The 16927-nt window shown below is 35.7% G+C and overlaps 1 protein-coding gene across 1 annotated transcript in view; it reads left to right on the top strand.

The window, feature by feature from the left end:
- Positions 1–16927, top strand: part of LOC135072693 (protein dachsous) — a 368595-nt gene that overhangs the window by 322481 nt on the left and 29187 nt on the right. Inside the window, exons 2-3 of the mRNA XM_063966701.1 lie at positions 12548–12725; positions 15224–15697. Of these exons, the coding sequence (XP_063822771.1) occupies positions 12548–12725; positions 15224–15697 (652 nt within the window). The remainder of the gene's footprint in view (positions 1–12547; positions 12726–15223; positions 15698–16927) is intronic.

The following is a 16927-nucleotide window of genomic DNA, read 5'->3' as shown; positions in this document are numbered from 1 at the left end:
GGTTAGTTTTTTGTCGGACATTATAAAAAGTGTCGTCAAGAACGAACCAAATTTTATGTAGAGTACCTGATAGAGTCAAATTCTTGAAGCAAGTTGTCTTTCTTCCGCCACTTCTTCTCAGCACCAGCCCATATGTTGTCCCGAAGTGGTGGTAGGGCAAACTATATTTGGGACGTGTATAAGTGCCCTGGATGGGGCCTATGTACTGAATAAAATATTTGAATCTGAATGTTTTGTAAGTACATAATTTTGATGTTACTGTCCAAAAAGGCCAATCTTATAAAGTGCTACCAAAACTTGATTCAATGTCACTGAACAATGATTTTGATCTGCTATGCTGCTGCTTAGGTATCGATTGTGATTTTGATTAATTATTGCACATCGTATATTGAACTCTAAAACCATACATCCGTGATTAATCCAAAGTATGTAAAAGAAAACATAGATAAATCAGTCTGTCTAGTCATTTGCATATGACGGTGTTGATTTTTATAATCTTCTTAATCAATTTGGCATCCTTAATTAGTGAGGTCAACGATCCTATGAAACTAGACTGCGCCCCGGCCCCGCCTACGTATGACGTAATAGAGTTGTTAAAGCTTTTGTTGTGTTTTAATTTTTGTGTTGTAATAAGTATGAGTTGGTAAAATTAATTAAATACATAACCCTAATGCTAATTTAGAATATTATTTATTTCATTTTCTGTAGCAACACAAAAAAGTAGCATATATTTTAATATACAATGGAAACAAGCTAACGATGTTGTGCGTAGTTATTTTTTTTTGTAAATTCAAACAAGGTAAAATAATGTTTATGCTAATTTTGTGCGAGAATAGTACCTGTGACTTCTAGCTCTCAACCATTTCGCCAACTGTGTGGTCATTAAGTATACAATATCATTAGTCATTTCTATAATTTTTTACTCTTACATTAGCATAGTCACTCACACATAGGCTTAGTTGTAAAATCGGCATAAATTTAATCTTCGTCATCTATGAGTTTTAAGTACACTCGACATCAAATAAATCGAACCTCTCGCGACAAGCACTTTCAAACGTATGCATCCCCACTTCCCACCAATATTGGCACCATTTAAAAGGCTAGTTCTAAACTTCATTTCATTAAAGAAAAGGTGTTTACCCCAAAAATGTGTCTGTAGAAGAATCCAGAGTCACTTCTTCAAAAAGTAGGTAGTTACACTTGAGCCATCTTTTATGGCTATAAAACTGTTAAGTTGGGATTAATCGCTATCCATCTGTTAAAGAGGACACGTGCTTTCAAATAACACCAATATTGTTGGGGTACCATGATTGTGTCAGAAGAAAAATTTTAAAGTTCGCGTCGCGGGAGGGTCGATTTATTTGATGTCGAGTGTATTTAATTAATAGCCAAGCATTAAAATATTATTTAGATAGAAGAGCAAAAACCGACTTTTACTACCAAAAATAAAGTGAAGTTATTTACGATCGGTTTTATGGGACGCGTCAAGAACACGTAAAACCTAGTTTATGTCTAACATGTTATGGGTAATTTTAAAATAATTTTGTATAGAAATAAGTTTCAGAATAACTACAAGGTGGTGATTCTCAGATGGTTTAAACTTGGAGTGCAAGTGTGGTTGTTTTCCCCAGTCGATGAAGCACATGATGTCGTGCCCTGCGTGCTCCAACAACAGCACGCAGGAAGATTTGATGAATGCTACTGACAACGCCACTCTTGTAGCGGAGTTTTGGGCTGACACTCTGTTTGTTGTCGACACTACAAGAGCTTCCGATTTTGTAGGATTTTTATACCTGCGGTTCTGTTCGATTCCCAGTTTAGGTTCAGTGTTGTAGAATGGATTATGAGGTTTTTTCCAATGAACCACACTGTTTCTGATTACAGTGTGACTTATTGGGAATAAACAATTAGCCAGAGAAGTGGTATTAACAAAAGTCATACTTTTATTCTGTGTTCAAACCATTGACAATAAAGCTTTTTGCCAAATAAGCTTTTAAAATAATATGCACAACAGGAGCTTAATCAATAAATTACTCATATAGCCCGTTTCGTGAGCAGGTTACTACAAAGCTCGCTTCAATAAGCTTTCAGGGATTTGGGTGACAAAAATATATTAAGCTTAGTAGACAAGTACCTAATATACAAGTACATACAATTATTAATTTTTAAACTTTTAACTCTTTTTGTGTTCTTTTTTAAACTTTTAACTCTTTTTCTTTTTTAACTCTTTATGTGTACCGCTCTAAACCTATGACAAGTTTTCCAAAATGACATCGACCGTATATCAGTTGAATAAAGAATGTCGAGTATAAACAAAACATTTGTGACCATTAGAGCCTATAAAAGTCAGGGAAGAGGCATTGCATTCTTTTACATAATAATACAGTTATGTGACGTCATTGCGGTTAACTTTAACATTCGTTTGAAGGTCGAAGACATTGGAATAGGGCTGTCGTTAATTGTATGTAAAAAGTAGTGTCTTATAATCAAACTCTCTCTTTAACCGACTTCAACAAAAGGAGGAGGTTCTCAATTCAGTTGGTATTTTTTTAAGTCTCTATTTTTTTTCTTTTCATCATCAACATGGATAATCCTATAATATTATAAATGCTAAAGTTTGGATGTCTGGATGTCTGAATGGATGTTTGTTACTCTTTCACGCAAAAACAACTAAACGGATTTTGATGAAACTTTACAGTATTATTGTTTATAACCCAGAATTACATATAGGCTATAATTATGACGATATGTGACAAACAAATTTCACGCGGGTGAAGCTGCGGGCAAAAGCTAATGTTAATATAAAACAGTGTAACAGCAATCAATAGCTGAAATTATGATATACCTATACCATGCTAAAGAATGATTTCTCCCATGATTTCGCGTAGTACTCGCATTTACACAATATGAATTTGTCATTTACATCTAGCAGATTAGCTTGATTAAGCCCAGTTTCTCCTCGTCTTCTCCGCTTTGGCACTGGGTCTGTGACTCACGCTGATTCTTCCTGATATCCTAATATGACAGATTGACAGCCCTATCCATAAAGCAATGCGCCGGCGCATCGAAACAGAGATTTCACCGCGCTACTCTTATCGCCGAACGTCCGACTAAAGGTCACACTAAATTTCAATTTGATAGTTACACAACTATCATAAACGCGTACGCCGGCTCCCACAGAACTGGTATAAACCGTATCGTCTGGTTCAGGTGATAAGGGGAAGCGGGAGCGATTTTGGACCCTGATAAGAATACAGTAGAGTTGATAGTACAAAAATGCTATCAAGCTAAAACTGTGGCATCTTATAGCTGTGCTATTGGAACAAAAAATATAATGATATGCTATCGACTCTACATAAATATATAGGTAATTTAATTATCACCTTTATAATTAAATGAGCTGTCCTCTACCTGTGTTGTCTGGAAGAGATCACCTCTTAGCAATAAGATAGCTTAAATCGTGCTTTTCGAAATATGATGTTTCCTGGGTCAAAAAGCAAGAGTTTTAATTAGTCCGTCAGTTAACTTATCAAAAAATACTCTACACGTATTTTTCACTTTTTCAAACTAATGAAAATTTAAAGAGGTAAAGCGCGCCAAAGTTCATAAGAAGAGGCCCGTGATGTCAATGCGTGCATAAAAGTGCCGCACGTTGTGACGTCGTGCGGAACTTCAACGCACCATAACTATGTAATTATTTGTTAGATTGACAAATAAAAATATATGTGTCCAATATTTTTTGATATTAAACATGACGGACTAAAAAAAATTTTTTAGGAAACTAGCCTATTGTATTATATTTTGTTTGTCAGTTCAGTGTGGTGTGTGTAATAAGGAGTACCATCTGTCTACTCGTCTCTATCTCTCTATTTTTGAAGTTTGATCCTAGGTACCATAATAATGAATAAGAAAACTAGACACTACACAGTTTCATCACCAAAAATGTGTTTGTGTGTAAATTGTAGCAACCTAAAACCTTAATTTTACAATACATTAAAGTCATCTCAGTGATTTTCCAAATTAATCTTCGAAATAATGTCATGTGTCTTTTTTGGTTACTTGTTTTTTTTTTTTGGTTAGCTCGCTCATAACTTACACCATAGCACAGGTCTGTAATTTTAGAAATGAAGCCTCCAGTGTCAATTAGTAGTTGGTATGTGGGGTCCCATCAGTTTTTGGCTCATTATATGGGCAATTTTAGGGGGCGCTGCGGTCGGGCCCGTTAGAGCACTTGTCTTGAGTCAGACTACGGTACAGGTGCCGGTGTTATGCGAACTATTATTTCTTGTAAGATCTATTGATAAACTATATTTTTGAGTTAATTTGCAACAGTTGTTGCAATTCACGAAGGCGTGTGAGCTTTACATGCGTGGTGGCTCGCTACTGTTCGTTTTTCAAAAGTTTCAATAGACATTACGCTGGTGGTGCAAGTAAAGCTCACTCGCCTTCGTGAGTAGCAAGAACTATACGTGTTGTTCATTTTGATTTTTCTTTTTGAACTTTTACCTATTTATTAATAAGACAGCTATCCTTTTCCTGGGTCGTAGAGATGAGACGTATTTACTAGAACAGATCCACACACAAGGTATTTTACAGTACTAGGCGGCACCTATTCCAATTGTTTAAATACTTGATCTACCTAGTATTTTATAAATTACACGATTTCCGACCCTACTGTCAAAGTAATAGAGGTTATTATTGCGTAATCCGTAGTCGTGTATTACGCGCACCTAGTATTTCTCGCTAAGCTTTTGTGCGAACGTAGAGATTCACTCCGTCTCTGTCTGACCAAACAAATTTGAGCGCGACGAAGCAAACGTACACAAACGTAGTCAAACCATATTCATGTAAATAAGAAAAAATATGTAAATATTTTTATGAAATTGATATCTTTTAAATACGCCAACTTTTAAGTTGACAGTCCTAAGCCTGTTGAAGTATGAAGGGAGGAATTATTATTCAATTTCAAATTGCATTATTCATACTATGGTTGTATATTTTCAAAGAAAATTGTATTTTAAAGTCATATTACGTGGATTAGTCCACTAATCGCGTCAAGTATGCTAAATTACTACGTACTAGGTGGAACAGGTATTTGGATCGAGTATTAATAAATACTAGGAATAGGTGCACCTAGTATCAAATTTACCTAGTAAAACCCATCTCTACTGGGTCGTCTAGAAGAGATCGCATTTTGAGTTCGAATTCCAGCCCTTTGAACATTTTCGTATTATTTCTCTTTAATGATGGGACTTATAGGATTCAATTTATATGGTGGGACAGTCAATGCGCAACTTTGTATTAAAATGATATGAAAATGACCTACCATATAATATCACATCAAAATCAAAATCATAAATATTTTATTCAATTTAGACCACTAGAGAATACAGTAAATAAAAAAGGTAGCCCTTATGGAGCACTTTACATGTCTCCTTATCTTTTGGGCCCTACCATCACTTCAATAACTAACACCATAAAAATACTCTCCCCTTTCAACTTAAAAAAAAATACTTCAACTGAAAAGTATTACGCGTCAAGTTATAGCGTTAAAAAACTCATATTCACACAATCGGCCATCTTGCTCTCCGATTCGCATAAAGCTAGCTAACAGTATCACCACGGGTTGTCTCGCGGAGATGGCGGATGAAAATAATTATCTTTCATTCCGACTGTCTAAAGAGTAATTGATAGAAAAAAGGTTACAAAACGGTGATCAGCGAATCAATAGGCGAGTAGATCTCGCTTTGGGTACAGTTAGCAGGAAAATGTTTAAATGGTAATAATATGTAATTGACATGGTGTCAATTTTTATTATGAGCTGTCAAAAAAACGCAAGTTTTCCATAGATTTCGTATACCAAAATGAAACGTATGATACTTGTTAACTCAATTAAATAATTTATAAACGAAAACGTATCAAACAACTAAAAACAATATTATTACAATTATAGTTATAGTCGCATCTTGAACTAAAAATGTAATAGTTAACTGGAAACTAAAGTAATTTTAGGGAAATTAGGCTTCTAATGAAGGTTAAATTGATGTGAAATTAGCAAGTTGTAGTAGTCTATCGTACTTAATGTCAGTTTATCGAATTAAAAAACTGTAGGTAGCTTTCAAACTGTAATTCTTGCGCAATGGCTTTGTTCAAACATAACTTTATGAAGAGATCGTAATTTTGAAAGACACGCCACACCTACTCAGTTTTAATTTTGTTAACACGTCGACGCCTCCCAAACGCCCGGAACCCGATACCCGGTTTTGGGCTTAGCGATAATCGGGTTAAAGAACGGGTATCGACAGTTTTATTAGTGATGCAAGAATCCGCATTGTAGGTTAAGATAGGCTAAAACATAATCCTAATTCTGTGAAGTAGGGTAAAAATTAAAAACTTCTCACAAACAATGGTAGCTGCATCTATTGTTCCAATGAACTTAAAATTAAGTTTCTAATTTTTTTTTATTAATTTACTAACAATACAGGTAGAAATATAACTGTTTCATCGCAATCTTATACGTAGGTATACCTAGCTATGTAATCTAAAATACCTCTTCTTTAAAAGGAAACAATAAAAATTTATGAAGTGGTGCTTAGAATTCGATACTTCGATAAAAACTAGATTCAGTTGGCGTAAGTACATAATAAAAATTTACGACTAGGTATGTTGAAATTTTCTAGCGGCTAAACCACTTAGTTTAATTTAATTTGTTCTTCCATATTGATCCTATCATCAAAATCGTTTAGCTATTATTATTATGAGTAACTAATCTTCAAAAGCGATTAAAGCAATAATTTACCTACTCTAAAATTTGTCTCAAAGTTACCTTGAAATATTCAAGTCCTATTTATGTCTTCTTTACACCAATGAAAAATAAAAGTGCACAAAAAGTGTACTTAATACCATCCGCGGTGTGTAATTTAATAGTATTAGTTAATCTATTAATTACATACCATGCTAGAACTATGAAAAAACTCAGGTAATTCAATTTTAATGAAAGCTCAGTCAATGGTTACCCTTATAGTCTAAAACCACAAGAAAACAGAATACAATTTTCAACTCTATCCCGCTGTTGTAAGTTGCATTTTCGTAATTGTATTTTCAGTGCCCATCACGACCACAGAGTATCATGTATCCTTCCGCAAATGCGTACAGTCTGCAAAATAAATTGATGACGTTTAAGACCATAAGTCTAAAGTTGAGAATTGAATGGCTGTTAAGGATGAGTGTACAAGGACAGAATGCAAGTGTAGGCTCGCTGACATCTATCCACACTTCACACGAAGGAATTTACGCCTATACAGCCCATACAACTCGGGAGCACAATGTATGGGCATTGAAGGCCTTGGATTCTTGTGGTAAATAACGACCTGAAATACTGATCAACATACGATTTTACTTGTTTTTTTGGTTTGGTGAATAGAATGTAGATACTGGCAATAGAGAAAAACGTGTCTTCACATTTTTCTTCTTGAGTTTCTAGTACATGGTAAGAGATTGCGTGAATTTTAGATGTTACAAATTATGTAAATACTTTTAAATTCAAATTGCTATACAACTATTGAAACACTATGGAAGTTCTTTATTTTTTTTGTAATTTAACACTTTTAAACACCACAAAATAAAAGGGGACTTTTGCATGATTTCCCATTCATTTCGTCACTAATTAATAAGTTTAACTCATGTAAACAATTAATTTTGAAACAAAGTTTCCTTTATATTTCATCATCATCATCATTTCGGACGTCCACTGCTGAACATAGGCCTCCCCCAATGCTTTCCATGTTGATCGATTGGTAGCGGCCTGCGTCCAGCGCTTCCCTGCTACCTTTACGATGTCGTCGGTCCACCTTGTATTACCTTCCTTTATATTTATGAAACATTAATTAAATAAGTACTGTCTGCCACAAAAACTCCATCCGATAAGGCTCGAATAAATAGCCCAAATGAAGTTCGAAATTTAAATTATAAATACCATTTTAATTCTCTCAACTGCGAGTGCTAAATAAATCGGCTGCAATGACAACTTTAATGAACAAAGGGAAACCAAAGGTCAGCCTCGCTCGCGCACAATTAAAGAAATACGATGAGACAAGCTACCTCGTACAGTCGGACTTATTTCCCAGTGGATTGTTTTACGGTAAGAGGTCAAAACTCGATAAGGATCGAGATTTTTATCACGAGTTCATTTGCGAAAAGGGCGTTTAAAAATTACTGGTAATGTAAATAAATAAGAATAGTGCAATAAATCCTTTTAATTTTTTGCAAAAATATTACCTGCCCACCAAAAGCTGCAAAAAGTTATACAAAAATAATGTTTGTTCTTGAAATAAGTTCAAACTCACATTTTTTATTTTCATGACATTTTAATGAGAAGATTCATAGTAAGTATATTATCAATGTATTTATTTACATGAACACATGAATTCTGAAAAAAAACACAATAAGTTGCAGTTTTGTTACAAATGCAGTAAGAAAGTATAAAAGGTGAAATAAAAATAGCCTAACTTCAGGCGCAAACGGGATGCACATTACTCACGCGGACTGTACTTCAATATAGTTTATTTTTTAAGAACCTATTCACACGATATACGCGTTTTGTTTTTGTTTCCACAGTGCAGTAAAGCACCGGGATACAGGCAATATATTTAAGACAAATAAGTGAGGTGGGCAAATAGTTTAAGTGGGGTTGAAAATTACGCTAATACTATAATAGACAGATGCATTTATTTAAAACGTATTTAACTTTCTTTTATGCTTATTTTTTCATATTCTTCTGTGTACTTATTTTGTTTTTCACCACGCTAAATATTTTCTTTGTTAAGTCAACAGTATTTATTTTGAGCATAAAAACAGTCCGCAAATATGTGTGTATTGTGTAGCATTATACAAAACCAAAACTTCCCCAGAATCATACTTCACTAAAATGGTAGAGTTTTTAAACTAATTCGTCATAGACCTATTTTACATGAGAAACCAATTCTACGACAATATTTCCCTGCAATAGTCTAAAAACGCAATTATTTACTGTTCAAAAAACATAATGTGTCGCGACCAAACAACTAATGGCGCAACAGCCCGTATTGTCCCCTCTGCGCGATATTTATTCCGTGCCCCGTCCTCTGTCCTCCACCTTTTTCCTTTTAGCGCGAACAATTTTTAAATGGCTTATGTTTGATACCATTATTGTGTGCCAATCAGCTTGAATTACAATGTCCCTACCAACCGAGGAACTGAGTAAGAATCCTTTAGTTACAAATCATTTATTTATTTCTTTTTGCTCAGTAAACAAGGCAGCTGTTTGGTTTATTTAGATGAGCCCGAGTTGAATGCGTTTCTTGAATTTAAATAACTTTGGACCGACATCGGTTATGTTTGGACTAGTGTGCGCTTGAACTGACTCGGCGACCGTCTTTGGAATGACATCAGAAAGAATGTCGTCAAAAGGCACAAAATCGCCTTTTTGCTTTCCATGCCTTCATCAACGATATTAGGCATAAAACAGCGCAGGTCAATAAGATGTTTCGATAAAAACACAGATTCGAATATCGCTTGAATATCTACCGCTTAAAAGTCACTAATTGAGATGTGCAAGACAGTTTAAAGTAACACATTTATATATTCTTTTTAAGTACGGCAGTGTAAGCGAAAGTGTGCAATAAATCTTTTTGTGAGCGGCGTTATCGCCTAACGCCGCGGTAGCAGATATAGGTACCTTGTGTCAACCCGCTTGAAATTTAAATATAAAACAACTTAAGTATATCAGTGTATCGAGTGATCCACCCGCCTGGTATTATCTCGGGCCTTCATTGCGAAATGGATGAATTATTGTGTTGTTACTTACAAACCGAGTCACCTTAAACTCTGCTTTTATTACACTTAAAACTAAACATCACAGATCGTGATAAAAACCAAATTAGAATTTTCTATCATCAAACTTCTACTCGCATCGTGTGTGGCAACAAAACGAAACCTAAGCGCTTATCAAAAATCTCTTCATTAAAACCAAAAGCGGGGTCGTTGATTTTGTGGACTTCTTTTCGCTTAATAAGGACCCAAGAGGAGCAGGTTCCCCCGGGTTTGCATGCAACTTAGTTACGACGGGGCATCAATCAAGGGGACCCAATCGGACCAATAATAATAAACCAGGCCGCGATCTGCTACTTTCATTGTTCCGATGTTTCTCGGAATCCAATTGCGTGACTACGGTCAATGATGGAACATCAATTTTCGAAAACTCAAACTCAGTCACATTATTTACCGGTTCGAATGTTTTCACGGAAAGTTTTATTGCCCACAATCGTGGAATCACATTTAACAGCTCCGGTTATCGAAGGATAATTTGATATGTGAGGCTTAAAATCATTAACGATGTGTTGAAAGTTGTTTGAACAATACAAAGGCTTTCCAAAGGGCTCGCTTGTGACGGGCGCGCGGTCCATTCATATCACTCATTGTCAAACCTTAAAAATGAAGACACGAATAAAATTACAAGCGAAATTACTAAAACTAACACTGTTTAATGCCATCGCCGTACACAGGAATCCGAGTCGTATGTAAACGTGTCTAAGTTGCAAATTGTTTACGGCCGTTATCATTGCTTGAAGGTCCACCATTTATCTTTGGTTTGGATACCGATGCAATTAATCAAGGGCCGTTGTCACGTACGTAATATACGAGAGATAAAGAGAAAAAGATGATTTCAAGCTAATTATCGGTCTTGTTTGATTCTTCTTTTTTGGACCACTTAACACCTACCCAACCAATTTGTCGTTTATGCCCTTTTGGAAATGGCCTTTCGGAAGCACTCATTGGTATTTGGGGACGACTGCGTATTTTGGGTTCTTTAATTGATACTTGGCTATAGCTCGCGCTGCAGATGCGTTCGTTTATTGCTACTTTGCATTCATTATCTTCTTGGTAGGTATTTATTACAGAGGAGTTTCCTTAATTTACTTGAATCGTTAAAATTTTGCCGCATGATTGTAGGTATATGATGAATATTGGAACTGATGTCATTTCCGTTCCATTGGTGAAAAAAAAATATTACAAGGAATTTCCATTGATTATTAATTTCATTTAGCGACAAATTGGCAGCAAACCCGCGAAGGTAAAGCTGCGAGCAAAAGCTAGTTTAGGTATAATATCTCTACAAAACAAATGAAACAAGTGGCCGTTCTGTACACTTGCGTATTCTTTGATGCATATTATTAGCCACCGCGGCGTTCCGTATGTTCATAAGGTACCATCAATATTCCCATGCTATGGCCGGATGCTAATGGAGCTATGATAGTAATCGTACCGGTATTTGTTTACTGTAGGCTTTCCTGTGACAGTTTTGCATTATTCTTAAAAGTATCGGACGATGGACTTGTCATTATTATTTAAGGTGCTATTTTTCAATAAAACAGATGACGGAGTTACCTTTCCTGTATAATACGACCTGTTAAAAAATATTTACTCTGCAGTCAACTGATTTATAATTTGTATATAGGTTTAGCCAAATTAACCTGATTCATGATACAATTCTAACTTGTTGCCTGATCGGAGTGATTTAAATTTGAAACAATACAAAAATAATTGTTCATGAATTATTTGTAAAGTTGTCGTCTTTATATTTCTTCTTATAAACAACTTCTTCCTATAAACGTACCATTTTATCAGTCAGTTACTATGCACTTACTATTACATTTATTTTAATTTGAATAGGTATTCTTACTGGTAAAACCGATGATGCATTTTACCGGTTGCCCAGCCCTATTCATAAGCGGACCCCACAGTGGGCTTATCAATTCACGTTGAATTAAATAACGCTAATTAATTACGATCCTATCGCACAGACAATTAGTTAAGTATTTGCTTGGCCTTAGGACTTGGCAGATCTTTTGTTGGTTAATTGATGGTTGAACCTTTCCGGTTTCGTGGAAATGCTGTAATTCGTCTTTGAAATGCATTTGCAGGATAAATTGATAAACGTGTGGTCACATAATAATCTGAAGTTTTAGAATATAATTATTTGTTCTATTTAATTAAAAAACAGAGTACCTAATAACAAGCAGAATATCAACATCACAACAGACTCATTTATTTTATCCGAAGTGTCAAACGTATTCCAATGTACAAAACACAAGATTGTCCTGGTTAGTAGAAATGAGGTTTTTATCAACATGAAGAGATTGTGAGTTTTATTAAAGTCCAGTTAGAAGAAAATATAACAATGTAATGTATTGGACTAGAATTTGAAAATTTCCTACCATATGAAATTGTAAAGCAGATGATAGTGGTATAATTTTGCTCTTTTTAACATCATTTTCTCGATAAATTTGATTATTTATTCACAAAAACACGCGGTGCAGTTCAGTACATGACACTATACAAGATGCAGGAAGGTTGTATTTGCAACAAATCTCATGTGCTATCGTCTCTACATTAGGCCTGGAATGCACTAAGGTTCCAATGACACTACGTCGAATGAAACATCCCTATTATGTTCATACGGTTTTCTGTTTACATTTCTAGCTTACTAACCCCATTTCTCTTGTTCCAGATGTCAGCCATCGACCCCGACTGCGGTGTCAACGCGATAGTCAACTACACCCTGGGAGAGACTGCGGGGAGACCGCAGTTCTCCGTCAAGCCTGATACAGGAGAGCTTTGCGTCTCCTCTCCGCTTGACCATGAGACCAACAGCGACTTCGAGTTCCCTGTCATCGCTACTGATAGAGGTAACTAAGTTTAAATAGGCATATTGTTTTAAACTTTCATGGTCACTAACATAATTATTATTAACGGGATTGCTACCATGTTACCTTAATTTTAAGTGATATGCCCATAACATCTCGTCCGCAAGTTTCCTCAGTTACTCCGTGAATAATTATGGCGCTTGCAACAGTGCCGAAATATCGGAAACTCAAAATTAAGGTACTTGAAATAAGTACTCCTATAAACCCTTTAACATTGCATACTCGTAGATAGAACTGAGTTCACGAGCGGGAATCGCACTTCTTCTAGAGTTGCTAATACGAAAACTCGTATTAGCCAACTGTAGAAGAAGTTTTGAAGTTTCTTTATTTATTCTGAAGTTTGTTTTTTTTCCTTTTGAAGAATGCGGTACGCTTTCTTAGTGCTCCAAATTGATTTATTCGTTGTCAGCGTTTACTTATAGGAAAAGGAAGTGATCACATCGTAAAATTATTGTCTATTAGAGTATGGTTATTTCATTTTCTAAACTTGTAGACCCAAACAAACACTCCATCTTGAAGACATATTTGTTATGTCTTCCTTACGGGAAAAAAATATAAGAAGTTTAAAAGCGGAACTTCTTGTTGCTAAATTAGTTTTTCTTCGTTATAGATTCAGTCTATTTCAATGAATTAGATATGCTTTTTATCCTTCCACACTGAAGTCACAACCATAAAAATTCCTTAATTTCGCCACCACTTTTCGATCGCTTACAATTTCACACAAACGAATTCGCCCGGAATACACGCCGAGGTTCGAAGTAAATTCCGAAAATGTTCCCGACTCGTTGATTTATGTGAGCGAGTGGGTACTATTACTCTCTCTTTTTTACTTGGGCAATGGTAATATCACCATCCCTTTTTACTGTGACTTTGTTTCGCCGACGGTTCGGCCAGCTTTTTGCGGGTTGTATAGTAGACATCATGTTGCTGCTCCTTGATTTGGCGAGAGGGAATTCGAAATCTGCGATGCTTTATTGTTTTTAGTTAAAATCTATCAACATTTTTTCAGTCTCTATCTAATAGAGTATTTAACGTCGACGACTGTACATTCTAGGTACTTTTTAAGACTCGTCAAAGCGCCAATTCTTCCATAATTTTTGTACGCCAACGCAATCTGATGACGTCACTAATGTGCCATGTCAAATGCAAGTCTATCAATTTCACAAGTGTATCAATAATTATTGCCATAACAAACTCCCGTACTCGTAGGTACATCTCTCCATCGTATGATATATTAAAATATTTATAAAAGTACGGTAAACTATGGCAAATGTACTAAATTATCAACGAGTTATGTTCCACAGCACATTCCCAAACTAATTGATTAATTAATACCGTTTCAACATTTAAAGGTTTTTGTAATGATCAATTCGTATCAAGTTTGCTACTACAAAGGAAGGAAGCTATTAATTTAATAAAATTTTAATAAGCAACATTAATCTTCCAATATTGTAAAACTGGAAGCTTGCATGGGAATTTTATATACCAAGAACTCCGTACTTACTGTGGTATAATAATTTTGGCAGGTTACTTTTAAAAATAATATATGACTATTTGTCAATGCCAGACTAAATCTAGACCTGTACTCAGACAAGCCACTATTTGATCTAATCTTCAACACTCAGCTTGCAAACATTGTCCTGTCTCTGTGTAAAACTGCTATAATTTCGTATAAAATCAATAAAAATCCAATGATATAATACCCATTGTTTATCGGATAGGTAAACAGATAACATACAATCGTATTTTTATCCGAATAAAAAAGAAGGTACAGAATACATTGAATATTTTTATCTACGAAAAGTTTCTGTTCAAGTCAGGTGAATAGATGAAATTATAGCTCATTCCATAGTTACTTGAAAACTTGATAAAATCAATAAATGAGGTGTCCATAACACTATAATTTTACTAATCTTTGCTGTTCTATTATAGGTTTAATACACAAGAAATCAGCAAAGTTGTTAGCAAAGTAGCCCTTGATAACTACTCCTACATAAATTGTAGAACCGCTATGATAGCTTGAAGTTGATCGAGATACTATATAATTGCCTTACATTAATACCCTGGATCTTTTCGTGATTAATCGACTGTGCTTTTAGAAATTGAATAGCAACAGCTTGTTTTGAGATGATAAGGGTTAATGGGGTTGCAATAAATTATTTGGATTTTTCTGACTTAAATTTTTCTTTGGGAGATCTTTAGAACAAAAAGTGTACCAACTGCAGAATTGAGTCTTCACGTTTTAATTTTTTTATAATTTCTCGAACTTATTAGTTTTCAATATTAATACATTTACCTCTATATTAAAACCTAATAAACAAAACTCGCAAGCAAAACAAAATGCAAAACGTAACAATTATTTTATTATCACGATCCTCGTCGAGTAAACCGTTGACATCGGAATAAATCAACGTGCTGTCAATTAGACATGGCATTACAACAATACACAAACAATCACGAGACCAATTATTTATTCGCAGGGGGCCTGTTCACGACCGCCATGGTGAAGATCCAACTGCTTGATATAAACGACAACGCTCCAACCTTCACTGTTAAGGACTACAAGGTTTCTTTGAAAGAGGGAAGGATCTCGTCTACGGAACCCATAGTTTCCGTATCGGCAACTGATGCAGACTCTGGTAGATTCGGAACAATAACATACAGGATCATCAGTGGCAATGACAATGATATATTCAGGATTGACAGAAGTACGGGAGAGATTCTGGTCACAAAACCTTCCCTTGTACAAGCAAATTCGAAATACGACTTGGAGATTTCGGCGACTGATGGAGGTGGACTGTCGGCTTCCCAAGGAGCTACGGTCCATGTCAACGTGGTGCCAGCAGGAGTGGGTTCAGCACTCTTCGACAAACCCAGATACAATTTTCGGGTCAGAGAAGATGTTCGGGCTGGAACTGTCGTCGGGAATTTGAAGGCCACCGTTGGTGATCGGGGTAAGTTACTTATTTCACTAGTCTTTCAATAATTTTGAATACAACGGCACTACCTACGCTTTTCTATTTATTTAGCAGAAGAATTTCATTAATCAATAAGAATTTAAGACGTGAGATAATTACCAAACACTTGAAGACACCTCTAAAATTTCCGAAATTCCGTGAAGCTAGTTAGCAAACAACCGATGATTGTACGTTTGTCAATAATACTATGTAATAGGAAAATAATCAACTCCTAATACATTCCTCGAAATGAAAGCCGATCACACAAGCGTTTAGGGTTACCGTACAACAAAAATTACTTAACAATGGGCAAATATTAATGGTGTAGGGATCGGGAACTACCGTTGTGTCGGGTTGCCTTATAGCTTCATTTTGCTTTAACAAATTTATTGAAATCGTGCCATTGATAGCGCGGTTTCAAGTTGGGAGATATAGCGAAATAAGCCTTTGTTTGAGATACCTAACCTAGTGTTAAATAAAATTATGTACTAGTTTTCAGCTAGAATCAAGTGATTTTTTTGGGTTTTAGTATGTTCGAGACTTTGAGCCCTGAATATAGATCGGGCATTTTTCTGGATATTGAATGTTTAAAATAATGGTAATCAAAACACAACATAATTGCCTCTTGAAAATGTATGTATCATTTCAAGTAAAATTGAAACTGTACAAAGTAATAAGTATTTAAACTAAACAGAACCACTTATTATAATATCATCCACGTAAACTTCCATTACTTCTACTTAGACTCAAATTACCTTTTCAAATCCCAATGGAATCGTTAGGCTGTGAAGAATGCGAACACTTCTAAGTTTGCACCACACTGCCCGGTGCTAGAATGCGCTGGCGCACGTAACCGGGCATTGTCTAAGAGCCAGAACACACGATGCGTTGCAGCGACGCTACGACGCCGGACCGGTCTTAGGGCTTGTTCCTATGGAGACATCCCGTTTTTTTGCAGGATCCCGTTTAGTTATAAGTATACGTGTTTTAATATTAACGTTCAGATGAACACTTGGTTAACGACGACGACCGACGGTCTGGTGAAGGTCGCGGGAAGTACCTGGATGCAAGCGGCGCAGGACCGGTCTTTGTGGAAATCCTTGGGGGAGGCCTTTGTCCAGCAGTGGACGTCTTTCGGCTGAAACGACGACGACGAACACCCGGTTTGCAGGGTCCCGTAAAAAAATGATCCATCTGAATGTAATAGAAATTTCAAACATACGTTAT

Source organism: Ostrinia nubilalis, chromosome 6 (genome assembly GCF_963855985.1).
Source record: "Ostrinia nubilalis chromosome 6, ilOstNubi1.1, whole genome shotgun sequence".
Taxonomy (NCBI): domain Eukaryota; kingdom Metazoa; phylum Arthropoda; class Insecta; order Lepidoptera; family Crambidae; genus Ostrinia; species Ostrinia nubilalis.
The sequence above is the reverse complement of the archived record's forward strand: the minus strand, read 5'-3'. Positions and strand labels throughout refer to the sequence as shown.